This window comes from Brachypodium distachyon, chromosome 1, assembly GCF_000005505.3.
Source record: "Brachypodium distachyon strain Bd21 chromosome 1, Brachypodium_distachyon_v3.0, whole genome shotgun sequence".
Taxonomy (NCBI): domain Eukaryota; kingdom Viridiplantae; phylum Streptophyta; class Magnoliopsida; order Poales; family Poaceae; genus Brachypodium; species Brachypodium distachyon.
This window is the reverse complement of record NC_016131.3, coordinates 61,190,145-61,209,016: the sequence shown is the minus strand read 5'-3', so window position 1 is coordinate 61,209,016 and position 18,872 is coordinate 61,190,145. Positions and strand designations below refer to the sequence as shown.

General features: G+C 42.4%; 1 protein-coding gene across 2 annotated transcripts; it reads left to right on the top strand.

Annotated features, from left to right (window-relative positions):
• Window positions 1-629: 629 nt before the first annotated feature.
• LOC100839740 (calcium/calmodulin-dependent serine/threonine-protein kinase 1) lies at window positions 630-9,231 on the top strand. Of its 2 annotated transcripts, XM_024456910.1 has the most exons (12): window positions 630-1,796; window positions 3,418-3,548; window positions 5,316-5,330; window positions 5,920-5,961; window positions 6,070-6,178; window positions 6,708-6,786; window positions 6,879-7,175; window positions 7,256-7,368; window positions 8,124-8,231; window positions 8,305-8,367; window positions 8,451-8,618; window positions 8,693-9,231. In XM_024456910.1, the coding sequence occupies exons 1-12, from the start codon at window positions 1,266-1,268 to the stop codon at window positions 8,828-8,830; spliced, it is 1,794 nt and encodes a 597-aa protein (XP_024312678.1). In that variant the 5' UTR covers window positions 630-1,265; the 3' UTR covers window positions 8,831-9,231. The 2 variants fall into 2 exon arrangements, with proteins under 2 accessions (XP_024312678.1, XP_003557839.1); XM_003557791.4 differs by lacking the exon at window positions 5,316-5,330 and having other exon boundaries at window positions 631-1,796.
• The last annotated feature ends 9,641 nt before the right edge of the window (window positions 9,232-18,872 follow it).

The following is an 18,872-nucleotide window of genomic DNA, read 5'->3' as shown; positions in this document are numbered from 1 at the left end:
TCTAGTCTATCAATTGTATTTTACATAAATTTAGTACTAATAATATAATTATTGGTGAATGTATGTTTTAATATTTAAAAAATGTAATATGACAAGAGAATACGTATTTTTATGAGCAAGGAGGAGTACATCCTAGCAGGTTAAGGAGTGATCACTTGTATTATGTCTTGACTTGCTAGAAAAAGCTGTAAATATCAGAAAAATGGATCATTATGTCTCTTTTTTGTCTAAGTTTTAGTATTTGTTTGTTTGATATCTCTACTTACTTTGATATTTTATATTTTTCAATACCACACAATTATTAATAAAATTTCTATTTCGCATTTTTATATATTTTCTTGATATTCACATATTTTTTATTTTATTTATGTTCTGTTTTCTGGGAAAATATTTTTTATTTCCACAATTATCTATTTTGTTATCCTGACCGGTCACCACGTCAGTCAAAATCGTAGAGAGTAAAAGTGTAAAACCTGTTTTGGATTTAAGTGACAAAAATGGTTCATATAAGCGTGAACTGTCAAAATACACCACCACTCCACCAGTGCCAGGCTGCCCTAGCCAGCGGGGCCTACCTCTCTACGCTACAGTTCGAGCTTCAAAAAGGAAAAAACAAAAGGCTGCAAAAGAAAGCAGAAAGAACGAAAGATACAGAGAGGAAGAGGGGCAAGCAACGGAAAGCAACCCAAGCCGAGCGAGGGGAAGTCTCCCTTTCCTCCCTCTTCCCTCACATTCACACAGGACTCGCGCACTCTCTTTAATCGCCTCGGTTCGTCCTTCCTTCGTCCCGGTTGATCCATCCAGGCTTCCAGCCTTCGTCTCTCCCGTTCCCCTTGTGCTCGAGCTCGGCCCGTTCAAGAAAATAACGATTTGGATTTTTTTTTCCCTTTCCCCTTGGTCTCTTTTGTAAGGAGCTGAATTCTCAGCTCCATCCTTTTGCTCGCGCCTCTATCTTTGTCGGCAGACTGGCCACTTTGGACTCCGGGGGAAATTTGCCCCCTTTCTTGATTTGGGAAGGCTCCTGCTGATTCGGTTGCTGTTCTTGTTTAAGAAGGAGGAGAATTTGGTGCGGTTTGGTGGTGTCGTGTGAGGAGTCTGAGACGCGGTAATGAATTCTTGGGTTCTCGAACCTAAGGTGCTCCTTTGACTGGTCTTTGTCCTCCTTTTTCTTGCGCAATTTCGTCGGGGTTTGCTATTTGCGTTAATTTCCGGAAAAGTTGGGGGATTCCTGAGCTCGAATACCAGGTTCTTGATCCGGCGGCTCCATGGGACTCTGCCATGGCAAGTCAGCCGCGGCCACGGGGCCGGTGGCGGAGAAGGAATCCCATGTAGCTAACGGCGCGGCGACCCCTGCCGCAACCCGCAGCGGAGCCGCATCGCCGGCCCCGGCGGCGAAACCCAGCACGCCGAAGCAGCCCAAGTTCCCGTTCTACATGGCGAGCCCGCTCCCGCCGTCAAGCTACAAGGGCTCGCCTGCGAACTCGAGCGTCGCGTCGACGCCGGCGCGGGGCGGATTCAAGCGGCCGTTCCCGCCGCCGTCGCCGGCGAAGCACATCCGCGCGCTCTTAGCGCGGCGCCACGGTTCGGTGAAGCCGAACGCGGCGTCCATTCCCGAGGGCAGTGAGCCGGGTGTTGCGCTGGACAAGAGCTTCGGCTTTTCCAGGCACCTCTCCGCCAAGTACGAGCTCGGCAGGGAGGTGGGGCGCGGCCATTTCGGGTACACCTGCGCCGCCAAGGCCAAGAAGGGTGAGCTCAAGGGCGAGGAGGTTGCCGTCAAGGTCATCCCCAAGTCCAAGGTTCTGTTCTTAACTTGTTTGCATTGCTTAGATTTCGAATATTCGTTTTATTTTAGTTTGGGTAAATCGAGATCCAAATCTCCTCCTGCATTGCATAGTTCCATAGTATTGTTCTGCGTATTACTTAAATTTTTGAGTTCTTAGGGGCTGCTCCCCAGTGCTTAGAATATTGGCTCCAAAATGTTGGAAGCTTTCTCTCCATCTAGACGTGGAGAGATTGGTCATTGATTTTTTCTCATGGAATCCAAATGTTCTCATTTACTCAAGTCCATTTGGTGCTTTTTATCTCACTTTTGATTGGCTGTCGAAGTGTCGAGTAAAAACATGTCGGTGAATTGGTGAATATTAGTTGCAGTGTAGTTCCATTCTTTGCTGTTACGGTTGCGGCACAGACTAGTTTTAATTAAATCGAAATATTCAGCAATTCTACCAAAACTTCGGCCCATCATAGACCTTACTATTATATTAAGGGGCAGTATTTAATTAATATCCTGTAGTGGTTCAAGGCACCTGGCTTTTCTACGTCAATCATCATCCTATCCTATTGTTTATGCACATCAGAATTGTCTGGCAGATACTCATATTCCCTTTTTTTGTGTTATTCATCAATTTTAGGATGTCAGGAATGTTTGTTTGTCTCAATTTAATCTAGTCTCTTAGTCGTCGGGGTTGTGCACTTGTGCTATCGTGTTGTTGACTTTGCTGCTCAGCTTTTGTTTACTGATTTAACTCCTGGATAATATTAGCTGATACATAGAACCAATGAACTTTTGTGTTCATTATGGTGTACTCCCTCCGTCCCATATTAAGTGACTTTCTATTACATGTATCTAGACGCTTTTTAGGTATAGATACATCCATCTTTAGGCAAACTTGAGTCACTTAATATGGGACGGAGGGAGTAGTTTACATAATGCCATCATGTGGGCATTTTATTTTTCTGACAACTGTGATTTATGTCTTGTTATCTGGCAAGTGGCAACTGTAAGCTGGAGAGTTGTTGCTTATATCTTCCCTCAGTTTTTACTTTTTTTCCTCTCCATTATTTGGTTAGCTATACTTGCCAAAATTTAACAAAATTGTGCTGCCTCGTTCTCTTATCTCTTCGGGGGGAAATCAGGTTGGCATATTGTTACTGCACGTAATATGTAGTAGCACTTGATTGTGTGGTGATCAAAATGCCATTATCATTTAAAGTAAGAAGGTTATTGTTGACATGGCTGGTCTAATAATCTTGTAATTTTGTGATGCCATTATGATTTAAGCTAAGGAGGTTTATAAAGCTGCTGTCTTCTCTACTTCAATCTTCAAAGCGAGCATGGAGCTTCTTTCCCATGAATTTATTATAATTGTTAACTATACTATGTATTTCTTATGGCAGATGGTTATCTTTTACGATAATACGAGTATCTGACAGTTTCGGCTGTCTTCAATCTTATAATTGCAGTCATGTTGATCAACCATACTTAATCTCTATTGTATCTTTATATGTCGTTACTTGTAAATGAGTGCGGAAGTTGAATTATCTGTTCACAGTTTCCTTATTACCTATTATATTAATCTATTGAAAATCCAATTCAAGTACATAAGCTAGCTTCACTCAAGCATATTCTCTGGACAGATGACCACTGCCATCGCTATTGAAGATGTCAGGAGAGAAGTCAGAATATTGAGTTCTTTGACAGGCCACAACAACCTAGTGCAATTTTACGATGCTTTTGAGGATGAAGAGAATGTATATATAGTTATGGAGTAAGTTCACTTGTTCCACCAATTACCATACTTACTGAATGATTAAGTTTAGGTATCGTTATGCCAAATAAACAGTATAAGCCTTTTTCAGAGTTTGCCTTTATATGCTGGAAAACTTGATGTGCTAATTGTTGCATAGACTAACGAGGCTTAAAATTGGTTATGTTTTGTTTCTTACCAAACTTAGCCTTGGACAAATGTGACATGCCAGCACTGGGTTTGCACGACCATATTGTATCAAATATAAAAGGCAACAAGTCTACAAGTAGACAAACTATCCGAAATGAGGTAATGGAAACATGTGGCGCACAAAACTTGAATGTAGAATGCTGTCACCAATCAGAATGGTCTATTTTTTTTTCCCAAAATTGCGAAACAAACCAGTACCCCCTCCATTCCTAATTAGAGAGCATTTTTTTTCCGTACAGACCAAGGAGGCAGCAGTATGGTACTGGTTTCCCTTTCCTACCACAATTAAGGAGACGATTGTGTTAATTGCCGCAGCATTGATTCTTCTCGCTCCTCAAGCTGGTTTCACATCGTTGGATGCATGAATCTGGCAGTTTCTGTCTCACACGTGCATGTGGGGTAGAGGGAACCATTTTTACGAGCGTTTCAGCTGCCATGCAATTAATGCAACCGTGATTAGATGGCAATGGGGACTGTTTACCCAACCCCTGATGGGGTTTTCCTCTATTAGGGGACAGATACGGTATATAATTAGTCTCCATGGGGATCACCACGTCAGGAATGACCTCCCCAACGGGTACAGCAGGGCGGGGGACGTTTTCGTAGTCCCCAGACCCGAACCCCGCGGGTACCTGGTTAATATACATCGCGTGGCCCAATTTTAGTAAAATTTAATAAAAATCCACTAATCAGGGGACCTACTATCCAACTAATCTCACTAATCATGTGACTTGCCATCAAATTTCCCCCCAAATATATATTTATTCTAAAGTCAAAACTTTCATTTTTACCCTTCTCATAGCTGTGGTAATGATAGGTGCTTGTCAATTTAAAGTTGTTCACTCTGGTATGGGGAACCCCTCATGGGGATGGGGGAGAAATGGCAATCCCCGAGCTGGGGCAGACCCATTGCCATCCTCTGATTAGCATGGGAGAGGGTTTATTTGGGAGATCAGTGCCTAATGTGCTTGTGCGCCCTCCTTTTAGAAATTTGATAGAAAAGTTGTACACTCTCCTTTAGGGAATGGAGTGAGCATCGTAGATTTGTCTAATCTTATGCATGAGAAGACCCGGAAATTGTACCTGGTAATCCAAGAAGAAATCCTAGTAAATTAGCTCCAATTTTGAAATTTAAGAAAATCTAAATAAGAAATAACAAAATTAAGCCATGCTATGTGGAGATTTTAATTTTAAAAGTAAGGACGGGCCCTTGGTAATAAGTAATAAAGTTGATGTCTGGGTGTGCTTAATCAGCACGTTCTATTCAGAATGCCAGTTCTGCCTTTTCCAAACAAGCAAGTTGTGGCAGTACTGCATTGCTTTAACATGTTTGCACAATAAAAAGAAGAGTGAAATACACCACTAGTCCATAAACTCGGAGAGAATGCACAGTTTTAAGCCCTAAACTGGTATTAGTGTAACACTTTGGTCCAAAAACGGTTTGGCAGGATTACTTCCGGACCGCGGGTTGCTGTTGGGGTTTTTTCGCAAAATGTTAACAAAATTCTAGGAAAAAATTAACATAATTCTCGGTGGGTTGCTGTTCAATTAGCAAAAATTTAACATAATTCTCCACAGGTTGCTGTTGAGCCAGTAAGTTGCTTTTCTCCTGTGGAAGTAGCTTGGACATCAGTAGTATACAGATAAGTACATTGCATGTTTAGATGCAGTCATTCACAAGTTAGCTCTAAGCAGCAGCTTGGTACTCCCTCCGTTCCTAAATACTTGTCACTGTTTTAGTACAAACTTGCACTAAAACAGTGACAAGTATTTAGGAATAGAGGGAGTAGATGCTAACCACACTCCTGACCAGTTTTCATGCCCTTTTAGAGGGCACGTCTTAGAAATGCAAATACCTGAAACTATTTTAGTTGCTCTTTAGATATGTAAATACCTCACAATTTTTTTTTGGGATTGTGCCATTGATTCTCTTGATTTTCTCTACCAATGAAGTAATTTACTCTTGAATCTTGGTTGCTATCGTTTTACTTGATCAGTTGATCTAATGCAATCTGTAGACGTTCTTCAGGGAATACCACAATCATTTTAGTTAGACAGTTTGTGTGGATCTAACATAAGCTATATATTAGTACAAAAAAACATGTGTGCCTCCAAAAGGGTGCTTTTATTCCTGAATATTTCCTCCGCTTGATTATATTCAAATTATTTTTTCCTGGTTCAGGTTATGCAAAGGTGGTGAGCTGCTGGACAAGATTTTGGCTAGGTACTTTCAGGATATATCATTTCTAAGTTCTAACTCACACTTGTTTAGATAAATTCAACGTTAACTCTACGGGTATGCGGAAGATAACTGGCTACTTTTGCTTTGCAGAGGTGGAAAATATTCCGAAGTGGATGCAAAGGTTGTTATGCACCAAATTCTAAGTGTTGCTTCATTTTGCCATCTTCAGGGTGTTGTTCACCGCGATCTGAAACCAGAGGTAAGTTTAAATAAGAAATTCATAATTAGTGTTTAGAAGTTTGTCTATTCTACCTTCATTCAATTTTTCACCAGTTTTATGCGCACCTCTTGCATGCCTGGTTAGTCATGACCATTTATGCGCCAACCAACGTAGTCACACATGAAAATGCACATGCTTGCAGCCAAAAATGATTTATACTTTGCATTTCTACATGGCTCATGGTAATTTAATATCTTCACCTCTCAATATAGCATCAAATTTAGTATCTTTCCTTCTTTGTGTACGCATCCACAATATATTCTGAGATCGGTGGATTATTGCTATGTTGCCTGTGTGCCGAAACGTACAAGTTTCTCTGCATGCACTCTTTTCAGTCATCCTTTATTGTTGCTAATTTTGTCGATTCTTAACTCAAATGGTACTACTGTTGTCTGAGCAAAAGTACAACACAAACGTAATATTTTATGTTTATGCTAGTGTTTTTTTTACTGATTTTTTTTACCAGATTATGCTAGTGTTTGCTTACATATTTACTTCCATTCTGTAGAACTTCCTTTTCGCGTCGAAGGATGAGAGCTCTGCCTTGAAGGCCATAGACTTTGGTCTGTCTGATTTTGTAAAGCCAGGTTGGTCTTTTATAGGTTTTGTCTTATCCTTGTTTATTATTCTGTTTAACTATTATAAAATGTGACCATCAATCTATCATTATATTCTGCAGATGAAAGACTTAACGACATTGTTGGAAGTGCATATTATGTTGCACCAGAAGTGCTCCATCGATCTTATGGCACCGAGGCTGATATGTGGAGCATTGGAGTAATTGCATATATTTTGCTCTGTGGAAGCCGCCCTTTCTGGGCACGAACTGAATCGGGAATATTTCGTGCTGTCCTTAAGGCAGAACCTAGTTTTGATGAAGCCCCATGGCCTACCCTCTCTGCTGAAGCAAAAGATTTTGTGAGAAGGCTGCTTAATAAGGATTACCGCAAGAGGATGACAGCCGCACAAGCCCTCTGTAACTAGCATTTATTTTCTTGATTTAAACTGTTGTTCAGCTTGCATATGACACTCCAAGACTAACAATGACAATTACAGGTCATCCATGGATTCGTGGCACTCAAGAAGTGAAGATTCCCTTAGACATGATAATTTACAGACTTATGAGGGCTTACATAAGCTCATCTTCTCTACGGAAATCTGCTCTGAGGGTAATATTCTTGTAGGGTCTATTTACTAGTTTTCACCTTCTGCTTGCTGATGGTCATTTTCGTTCTAGCCCCAAATTGATGTGATGCCTATTTCTGTTTTCTAGAACAAACAGTGTCAATTATATTAATCATGTTCCCTTTTTGTCTTAGTGGTAAATATCTGTCCACGTCATATAGCCAATTTTCAGTTATGCTTTAATTTTCTTTTTACCACACCTTTGTCTTTCCCCGCATGATTATATATAGCTGGCCGTGTGTTTTCTCGAATGCCTGTGGACATTCAACAATCCATAGAGGGAAGACTCAACATGACGCATCCAAGAAACTAATCTCTACTTTCCTAACAAACCATATCTTATTATTCCTATCCAATCTGTTGCCTATCTAATTTAGAAGATACTATTGTGATATCGTCCCTTATTTGGATACTTAGGGCAGCGTCCCTATAGGGATGTACGCCCATGACAGGACATGATTATAATCTGCACATTCGTTTGACTGTCACAGTGTCACAAACACATCACCAAGGATTTTTTTTTTTTGACCGGGAACACATCACCAAGAATTGTATTCAAGTAGCAATATATAGCAAATTAATCCCAGAAGCATCATGTGGATGCTTTTTTTTTTCCATTATTCAACCCTCCATTTCCTGTGTCTGCACGTTGAAATACCATACTTTGCTGACAATAGTACTTGCGCACTTTAAGTGAGTGTTAAACTGGTTTTGCTAAGTGGCTCTTTACATTCTGCAGGCCCTCGCCAAGACGTTAACGACAGATCAACTCTTCTACCTAAGAGAGCAGTTTGAATTGCTAGGGCCAAATAAGAGTGGGTATATCACCTTGCAAAATTTGAAGACGGTTAGTTAATTTCGCTTTGTTCAGCCAAAGTTACTCTCTGCTATCAATTACTAAAACGAAATGAAATTTGTAGGCTTTAACGAAGAACACCACATATGTAATGAAGGATTCTAGGATTGTTGACTTTGTTAACACAGTAAGCTTTAAGTTTCCCTTTTCTTTATCTCTTCCAATTACTTATTTGCGTGATGCAATCACTTATACTATTCATGGTGCTAGATATGCAACGTTCAATACAGAAAGTTGGATTTTGAGGAGTTTTCTGCTTCTTCCGTAAGTGTCTACCAGATGGAAGGTTTGGACACCTGGGAACAGCATGCCCGGCAGGCGTATGAATTATTTGATAAGGAGGGAAACCGGCCAATTGTGATTGAGGAACTTGCATCGGTATAGTTTGATCTACTGCTAATAGTTTTTGTTTTAAAGAATCGCCATTGCTGATGATGTTGGTCGTGTTTCAGGAACTTGGACTTGGACCTTCCGTTCCCCTTCATGTCGTTCTCCAAGATTGGATCAGACATTCTGATGGAAAATTGAGTTTCCTCGGATTCATAAAGCTACTCCATGGAGTTTCTCCACGTGCTATCCCAAAAGCCTAATCTCTAGTTGGTCGACGGCTGGCTGGAGAATTCGTGTGAAACTGATACAAATATTAACAGACTGTCCTGGTGCAAGAGATGAAAAAAGAGGGCTCTCTTTCTAGGCCTACATTTTGCCTCCTCTTGACACATGGATTGATGTTGTACTCAAGCTGTTTAGAGGAATGTACAGATTAGATTAGGAAAAAGGATGGAAGATTTCATGTGTAGGGTAACCAGCTAGCTCCCTTCACTTATGTGTTGTGTGGTGCTTACCGATTACAGATTGTACTGTATTTTTTATTCCATACATCTTGCTGGAGGTATGTGCAGATTTATAGTAACTTTGGAAACTCCTTCCCAGCAAACAACTTGGAATGGTTGCTTCAATTGGAAAAAGAAGCTGGCTCAATATTTTTTTAGCAGACCATGTAAGTGTATGGTTTGCGTGGCAACCCGGACACCCCAGCTTTGAGCAGGGAATGTGATAAGGGTGGCCCGATCTTCTTAGAGAGCAACGTGGGTAACTTGTATGATTCTACGAATCTTCCGGCTGTTCCTTCCGGCTGTTCACCTGTCGCTGCACGAGAACTTGCGACCCAATGAAAATTCGCAACACCACACACTTGCGCAATAGTCCGCCGACCACAAGTGGTTTCGCAATCTTTCAATTTTCAACGGAAAAACAAATTGCACTCGAAATTTCAGTAGATAACAAACACCCCATCGAAACGAATATGGTGTATATGATTCCAGATGAATGCTTCTCGCGATCAACAAGAGCCTCGAAAATAGCTAAAACGTGGTCTAACCAAACCCTAAGCGCACCCCTTGTATATATAGGCGAGGGACAGCCAAAACGAACAAACGGACTCAGACTCATACTCAAACTAGGTTCGACTCAAACTCATACAACCAATCCGAATAGGACTTGGCATAAACAAGGACTCGCAGGTCCGGGTGCCCCTTAGACGTGTCGGGCTCGTCGTAGGCTGTCCTGATGCGCCTCATACTCATACTCAACTTGTGGTGGGCAGATCAGTCTCGTCGTTGGCTGCCACTTGCACCCAAGTTATTCTTCTAGCGATTTGTATCCTCCATCTTCATTTGTGGTGCGTCTGCCTCCCTCTCCTCCCTCGCGCATATCTTGATGTTGGATAACAGCACATGATGATCCTCGCACGCGGCCTCCTCTCCTCCATGCTCCACGGTTGCCTCAGCCTCAAACCTGATTACACAAAGATACAAAGACTTAGGCAGTATAAAATTCTTATCAATATAAACATTAGGTGCAGTTAGGAGTGAGTTCACCTGTTGTTCTAATAACTTGGCACGTGCTCGTGTAATTGGTCCAATGCGTAGATCATTGAGTTTATCTTGAACAACAAGATCATCATTAGGCAAAGATGACAAAGGACTAGGGATGCCCTCATCATCCTCCCCCTCTTCAAAAGGCGTCGACCTCGACGCTCCAAGGTCTTCTCCATCATATGGCGTCAAATCAGCAACGTTGAACGAATTACTCACGCCAAACTTATCGGTTGGAAGATCTATCTTGTAAGCATTATCATTGATTTTGGCAAGCACCTTGTATGGTCCATCTACTCGTGGCAGCAACTTTGACTTACGTTGTTCAGGAAATCTATCCTTGCGAAAATGAACCCATACCAGATCGTCGGGCTGAAAGAGCACTTCTTTTCGCTTTGTATTGACACGTGTAGCATTGTACTTGCCCTTCTTCTCTATTGCTTCTTTAGTCTTCTCATGTATCTTCCGAACAAAATCAGCACGCTTGGACGCCTCCATATTCACACGCTCTTGACTTGGAAGTGGCAGCAAATCAAGTGGCGTAATGGGTTTGAAACCATATACCACCTCAAACGGACAAAGCTGCGTTGTTGAATGTACTGCCCTGTTATATGCAAATTCCACATGCGGCAAACACTCCTCCCATGCACCCAGGTTCTTCTTGATCGTTGATCGCAACAACGTTGAAAGCGTGCGATTCACCACCTCCGTTTGGCCATCGGTTTGGGGATGACAAGTAGTGCTAAACAACAACTTCGTTTCTAGCTTCCCCCAAAGCGTCTTCCAAAAGTAGCTCATGAACTTCACGTCACGATCAGAAACAATCGTCCTTGGTACTCCATGCAATCTCACGATGTTGCTGAAAAAAAGATTAGCAATATGCGACGCATCGTCGCTCTTGTGGCAGGAAATAAAATGCGCCATCTTAGAAAACCGATCCACTACCACAAATATATAATCATGTCGTCTCCTGGTCTTAGGCAATCCTAACACAAAATCCATGCTAATATCTTCCCGTGGAACACTAGGGGCGGGAAGAGGAGTATACAAACCGTCAGGCTTCAGCTTGGACTTGGCCTTATGACAAGTAATACACCTTTTGACAAACCTGTCCACATCACGCCTCATCTTTGGCCAATAATTTTTTTCATTAAGCATAAGTAAAGTCTTTTCACGTCTAAAGTGACCCATCAAGCCGCCGGCATGTGATTGCATCAATAACAAACGCACGGACGACTCGGGTGCACAAAGTTTGTTAGATCGAAACAAAAACCCATCATGTATGTGAAACTTATCCCATCCTTTCCCATCCTTACAAAGATTATAAGGTGCAGCAAAGTCACGATCAGAAGTATATAAATCACGTAAACTCTCTAATTCAGGAACTTTAACATCCAATTGATTCAAAAGCACAACTTTCCTAGAAAGAGCATCAGCAACCACGTTTTCTTTACCCTTTGTACGCTTAATAATGTAAGGAAAAGATTCAATAAATTCCACCCACTTAGCATGTCGTCGGTTCAACTTAGTTTGGCCTTTCAAGTACTTTAAAGCCTCATGATCAGAATGTATAATGAACTCTTTAGACCATAAATTATGTTGCCAAACCTCAAGAACACGAACAAGAGCATATAGTTTTTTGTCATAAACAGGATAGTTCAATTGTGCACCATTCAATTTCTCACTAAAATATGCTATCGGACGACCCTCTTGCATCAAAACACCACCAATACCTATTCCACTAGCATCACACTCAATCTCAAATTGTTTAGCGAAATTAGGTAAAACAAACAAAGGTGCAGCAGTTAAACGATTCTTTAGTTCATCAAAAGCATTATCTTGGGCTGGTCCCCAAACAAAATAACCATTTTTAATTAGTTCATTCAATGGGGCAGCAATGGTGCTGAAATCTTTCACAAAACGTTTATAAAAACGAGCAAGGCCATGAAAACTTCTAACTTGACTAACATTGACAGGAGTAGGCCAATTTTTAATTGCTTCAATTTTAGATTCATCAACCTCAACCCCATGGGCAAAAACAACATAACCCAAGAAAATGACCCTATCCTTGCAAAATGTGCACTTTTCATGTTACCAAATAATTTAGCATCACGCAACACTTGCAAGACTTGTCTAATATGATCAACATGTTCAGATTCGGTGAGGCTATAAATAAGTATATCATCAAAATACACAACCACAAATTTTCCTATGAAATGCCTTAAAACATGATTCATTAAACGCATGGAAGTACTAGATGCATTAGTTAACCCAAAAGGCATGACTAACCACTCATATAAACCGAATTTAGTTTTAAAAGCTGTTTTCCACTCATCCTCTTCTTTCATTCTAATTTGATGGTATCCACTAAGCAAATCAATTTTAGAGAATATAGCAGCACCACTCAACTCGTCTAACATATCTTCTAAACGCGGAATAGGATGACGATATCGAATAGTGATGTTATTAATCGCTCTACAATCTACACACATGCGCCAAGTACCATCTTTCTTAGGCACTATAATAACAGGAACAACACAAGGACTTAAGCTTACGCGCATATAACCTTTGTCAAGAAGCGCTTGTACTTGTTTCTGAATTTCCTTCGTCTCGTCGGGGTTCGTACGGTATGGTGGATGATTGGGCAGCGATGCTCCTGAAATCAAGTCAATTTGATGCTCAATCCCTCGCAATGGTGGCAAACCAGCGGGGACTTCATCCGGAAACACATCGCCGAATTCCTGCAAAACATGAGAAACACTAATAGGCAGCGGGGTTATCTCGTTAGTAGAAAGAAGGACACCTTTGCACATAAGCACAACAAGCTCCAAAGTAGGATCCTCACTGAACTCTCTCAAATCTAATTTGGTGGCTAGCATTACTAAGGAATTCTCTCCCTCGCTGTTCTGTTTACCACTCAAATTTGGCTTGTGGCACTCACTCACCGAAAGTGGAGTCGCCCGCCTATCTAATCTCTCACACTCATTCTCACGATTTACTTCAACTTTCTGCCGCGATTCATTAACAATCTGTTGTGGTGTCATCAGACGCAATATCACCTCCTTGCCATGCCAATGGAGACTATAAGTGTTAGCTCTCCCATTGTGGCGAACATCTCTATTGGATTGCCACAGGCGTCCCAACAGCAAATGACACACGGTCATTGGAACCACATCACACTTGACGGTGTCCTTATATGGTCCAATCTGAAACTCAACACGCACCATGTGGCTAATCTTCATCTCGTCGTGATCACTAAGCCACTGAATGTAGTATGGATTGGGTTGCGGTAAATACTTCAACTTCAGTTTCGTGCAAAGCTCTTTACTAGCTAGATTGTGACAACTTCCTCCATCAATAATCACCTTGCACGCCTTGTCGTGTCCCACAACGGACTTGGTTTGAAACAAATTGCAGCGCTGCTCCTCGGCCGAGCTAGGTACCACACTCAAAACTTTCGGCGTACAAACTATGGTTGGAAGATGTGTAGCATCAGCATAAACAGTAGCATGGGGATCCTCCTCATCTTCCTCAAAAATAGATTCGGGATCAACCTCATCACCGGACTCATATTCACCGGTTTCTTCATTCACAAGCATAATCCTCTTATTGGGGCAATCTCGCTGGATATGGCCTCGTCCACGCAGGTATGGCAAATGATATCCCTGTTACGAGCGGTAGAATTAGAGGACGACACAGAACTAACAGCGGGCTGCACCGGCTTCTTGGCAGTAGAAACAGCAGCCTCAGGCTTGGTATTGAAAGTGCCACGTGACCGGGATGCCGTACTAGGAGTAGACGCGTTGGTTGCTATCCGTGGTGTAAAACGACCCTTGGCAGCGGTAGTACGTGCAGCAAACTTCGCATCCTCTTCCAACTGAGCCTCCTCTTCACGTGCTTGATGTAGCAACTCCGTGATATCATGGAATTGGTAATGCCGGACAATGCGCTTGACAGTGAAGTTCAGACCAGAAAGGAAACGCTGCATGGTTTGTTCGGCATCTTCATGCACTCGGGCACGCTGCATAATAAGCTCCATCTCCTGATGATAGTCATCCACGGACTTGGTACCTTGCTTCAAATTTTGCAACTTATCATAAAGGGAACGGATGTAGTTGCGTGGAATAAAACGGTCATGCATCTCTCGCTTCATGGACAACCAAGTAACAATAGCAGGCAATCCTTCCGCTTCTCGTGTTTGCACAAGGTTCTCCCACCATAGCAAAGCATAACCATCAAATTCAGAGGACGTCAACTTGATCTTTCTATCTTCGGTGTACTCATGCATGCGCCATAATTTCTCAACCTTCAGCTCCCAATTGAGATACTCTTCAACATCAGTGGAGCCTTCAAACTTTGGAATTGTAAACTTGGGCCTGCCCAAGCCATCATCATCATGATGGTGTGGCTGCTGGAAATCACCATCAACATCACAATGAGCAAATCCACGACCATGCGGACCACCACCACGACCACCCATCCCACGACCATTGGGAGTGTCATGGTGCACTCGGCGATCACGATTGTCTTGTTGAAACCGTTCACGTCGAACACCGTCATCCTCACGGTGTGCCTCCTCACGACCATGGACACTCTCGGCATCGCCTTGCAATCCATCCAAAGTGGTTTGAATAGCACCAATGGACCGCTATAGCACGTCAACCGATTGCTCCATGTTCTGCACTTGCTCTGCGAGGGGATCAATATTGAGGCTGAGTTGACGCTGAAAGTGCATACGAAGCGCCTCATATTGATAGAACTGCACCGGGACTTTAGGTTCTTGCTTCTTCTCCACATTGTACTGATCAGCGTCTGTAGACATGGTAGACACAAAAACAGCAGCAACCAAGTGTATATATATAGGTGGAAACTCGCAACTCACTCAAAACTGAAAATAACAAGGTATCTTACCATTCCGAAGTGAATTGAAAACGCTACTTACCGCTGCGGTGGCTGAAACGCACTTGTGTGTGATCAAGCGAATTTTATGGGTCAAGACTATCACATGACAACTAAGGTGTATAAGGTGGAGCTTGGTTGGGATACCTAACAACACCAAATTTACAAGGCCTAGTGCTGATCATATGACTCGACTCACACGGGAAACACACAAGGTGGAGATAATTGGGGCAAATGCAACTCTATGGAAGAGCTGAAAAGATGATATATGTCGGAGGTAAGCTCGTGTTGCAATGCACAACGGGAGACACTAGCAAAAGTTCAAAAGGCAAAGGGCACAAGATTGCTCAACGACAATTGAAAACATCAAATTTTGGATCACAAATTTTCCGCTACAACGGCGGATAGCTAAAAACGATCCCGGAAGTGTAAAAACAGTATAGGCTCGAATTTTTTTCGGAGAGAGTTCTAGAATCTTTTTTTTTGCTCTCCCCTACTCTTTCCTTGCGGCCGAAACTTTACCGGGAACTCAAATCAACTTCCAGATCGGATCTTTACTAAAAGGAAAAACAAGAGCAGCCCGTAGAGCAAAAGAGATGCTAGTCTCGAAATAAGGAAGTTTACGCAAAGATTGGAAGTTTATCAAACGGAAATCTAAAAGTACTCGAAGTCGGAAAGGACAAGCCGACTAAAAATGGACTCGGATCGGAAACAGGAAACCGATCTAAACTTGACGCAGAAATAGCAAGCCGACTTGGGATAGAACTCGGATTGGAAACTAGCCGACTTGGGGTAGAACTCGGACACAAACTGATCTCGGCGACTCCGACTAGAACAAGGTAAAAACTGATCTCGCGGACGTAGAGTAGAACACGGAAACAAACCTATAAGATCTACGAAACGAAAAAGGATACGCAAAGGAACAACGACCAGCAACTAAACACAAGTAAACGGTGCAACTAAGGCTATGGCAAAATCTAACCTAACAATTTTTTTGTATGGCTTTTTTTGGATAGGACGAAAAACAAATCTAACTTCGGGTAAAATTATGCTCATCGAGTAAACACTGGAAATCTGATACCAAGATGATAAGGGGTGGCCCGATCTTCTCAGAAAGCAACGTGGGTAACTTGTATGATTCTACGAATCTTCCGGCTATTCACCCGTCGCCGCACGACGAACTTGCAATCCAATGAAAATTCGCAACACCACACACTTGCGCAGTAGTCTGCCGACCACAAGCGGTTTCGCAATCTTTCAATTCCCAGCGGAACGACAGATTACGCTCAAAATTTCAGTAGATAACAAACACCCTATCGAAACGAATATGGTGTATAGGATTCCAGATGAATGCTTCTCGCAATCAACAAGAGCCTCGAAAATAGCTAAAATGTGGTCTAACCCTAACCCTAAGCGCACCCCTTGTATATATAGGTGAGGGGCAGCCAAAACACACAAACGGATTCAGACTCAGACTCAAACTAGGTTCGACTCAAACTCATACAACCAATTCGAATAGGACTTGGCATAAACAAGGACTCGCATGTCCGGGTGCCCCTTAGACGTGTCGGGCTCGTTGTAGGCTGTCCTGGTGCGCCTCATACTCGTACTCAACTTGTGTTGGACAGATCATTCTTGTCGTTGGCTGCCCCTTGCACCCAAGTTGTTCTTCTAGCGATTTGTATCCTCCATCTTCATTTGTGGTGCGCCTGCCTCCCTCTCCTCTCTCGCGCATATCTTGATGTTGGATAACAGCACATGATGATCCTCGCACGCGACCTTCTCTCCTCCATGCTCCACAGTTGCCTCAGCCTCAAACCTGATTACACAAAGATACAAAGACATAGACAATATAAAATTCTCATCAATATAAACATTAGGTGCAGCTAGGCGTGAGTTCACCTGTTGTTATAATAACTTGGCACGTGCTCTTGTAATTGGTCCAATGCGTAGATCATTGGGTTTATCTTGAACAGTAAGATCATCATTAGGCAAAGATGACAAAGGACTAGGGATACCCTCATCAGAATGGGTCCAGATGTACATAAAATAAAAGGAAAGGGGGCGAAATGGGTCGTTGCTGGAGTCGCCACTTTGTTAAGTTGTTAAACTTTTTGGTGCGGAGGTTGTTGTTTCCTCGGGAGTTCTTCGAATCTTCCTGCTCGGTGAGGCATTCTGCAGTCATATTCCTTTGTGTTGAAAAATGCACGCAGGTCCTTGGTGCCAGTTTCTCTCTATCTGAATTTGTGTGGGTGCTTGGCCATCTCCGCACATGTTTTCAGTTGTGTCTTGATTTCCTTTGTTCACGTTTTGCATGACAAAAGAAGTAAAGAACAGTAGTACAAAGTTCAACTCATTGCCTCAAATTATCAGTTTTATTTTTTATTTGACAAAAAGAGGACGCCATCTGGTTTCAATTACTCCCTCCGATCCATAATAGGTGTCTCAGATTTTTATACTAACTTAGTACAAAGTTATACTAAATCTGAAACACTTATTATGTATCGGAAGAGTATCTGACATAAATAGTGCATGGCATAAAACAAAAATGGAGAAATTGGTTATGCTTATTGTCGGCTTCTTAGTCTTCCAGAGTGTTGCTTTAATGGTAGGCCCAACCCACCTATTCAGGGTCTGCGTCAGGGGTATCCCCTCTCCCCAATGTAGTTCATTATTGCCATTGACCCCCTTCAAAGAATTCTGAAATTGGCTGCTGAGAAGGGTCTGTTAATGCCCATAAGATCTCCGACTGCTTCCTACAGAATTTCCTTATATGCCAACGACGCGGCTATTTTCGCCAATCCTGACAGTCATGAGTTGAGAGTTATTAATGAAATTCTGCAGATCTTCGGAAAAGCTTCTTAGTCTTCATGTTAATTTGGAAAAAAAACTCACATTTATCCTATTAGTTGCAACGGGATTGACCTTGAGTCGTTGGTTGAAGCGTTTCCGGCGCAATTTGGTACGCTGCCCTGCACATACCTTGGGCTGCTGCTGCACTTTAAAAAGCCAAGAAGAATGGATTTTCAACCCCTTATGGACAAGGTGACTGGCAGATTGCCGGGTTGGAAAGGAAAAATGTTATCCTCAACTGGGCGCACAACTCTTGTTAAATCTGTGTTCAGTCTCCCAATTTGGCTCCTAAAGAAGATTGACAAAATTAGGCGTGGCTTCATCTAGAATCCGGAAAGCGAGGATCATAATAGTGAAGGTCGGGCTTTGGTGAATTGGCAAACCGTTTGCCGTCCTAAGCATCTTGGCGGCCTTGGAATTTCCGATCTCATTAAGTTTGGTCGTCCGCTACGTCTCCGCTGGCCTTGGTTTGCTTGGCATTCTTCTAACGAACCTTGGAAAGTATCAAATCTACCTTGCGACAAAGAAGGCTGGGGCTTTGTTCAGAGCTTCGACCTTCGTGACTATTGGTGATGGAAATAAGGCCTTATTCTCGAAAGATAGTTGGCTTGAGGGGGGCTGTCTCATGGACCAATTCCCTGATTTATACAAGGTGGCCACTAGGAGGAACAGAACAGTTTTGAAAGAGCTTCAAGACGATAACTGGATTAGAGCTTTGTCCAACATTAGCACGCCTATTCAGTTGGGTTAGTTTGCCTCTTTGGCGAATATTGTAGCAAACACTCGGCTTAACTCTGAGTGTTTGTGATACAATTCATTGGAGATGGACTAAGGATGGAGAGTACACAGCATCAACTGCGTATAAGGTTCAGTTTAACTCCTCTTGTGCTCGCTTTGGTGCTAAGAAAATTTGGCGGGCTTATGCAGAGCCAAAATGCAAGTTTTTCTCTTGGTCCATGCTTGACAGTAAGATTCTTACCGTTGAGAATTTGGAAGCGAGAGG

Bases quoted from the DNA above. Each gene is read 5' to 3' on its own strand.
- LOC100839740 (XM_024456910.1), top strand. From the start codon at position 1,266: ATGGGACTCTGCCATGGCAAGTCAGCCGCGGCCACGGGGCCGGTGGCG. The intron at 1,797-3,417 runs GTTCTGTTCTTA...TTCTCTGGACAG, and splicing joins AGGTCATCCCCAAGTCCAAG to ATGACCACTGCCATCGCTAT. The intron at 5,962-6,069 runs GTACTTTCAGGA...TTTGCTTTGCAG, and splicing joins CTGGACAAGATTTTGGCTAG to AGGTGGAAAATATTCCGAAG.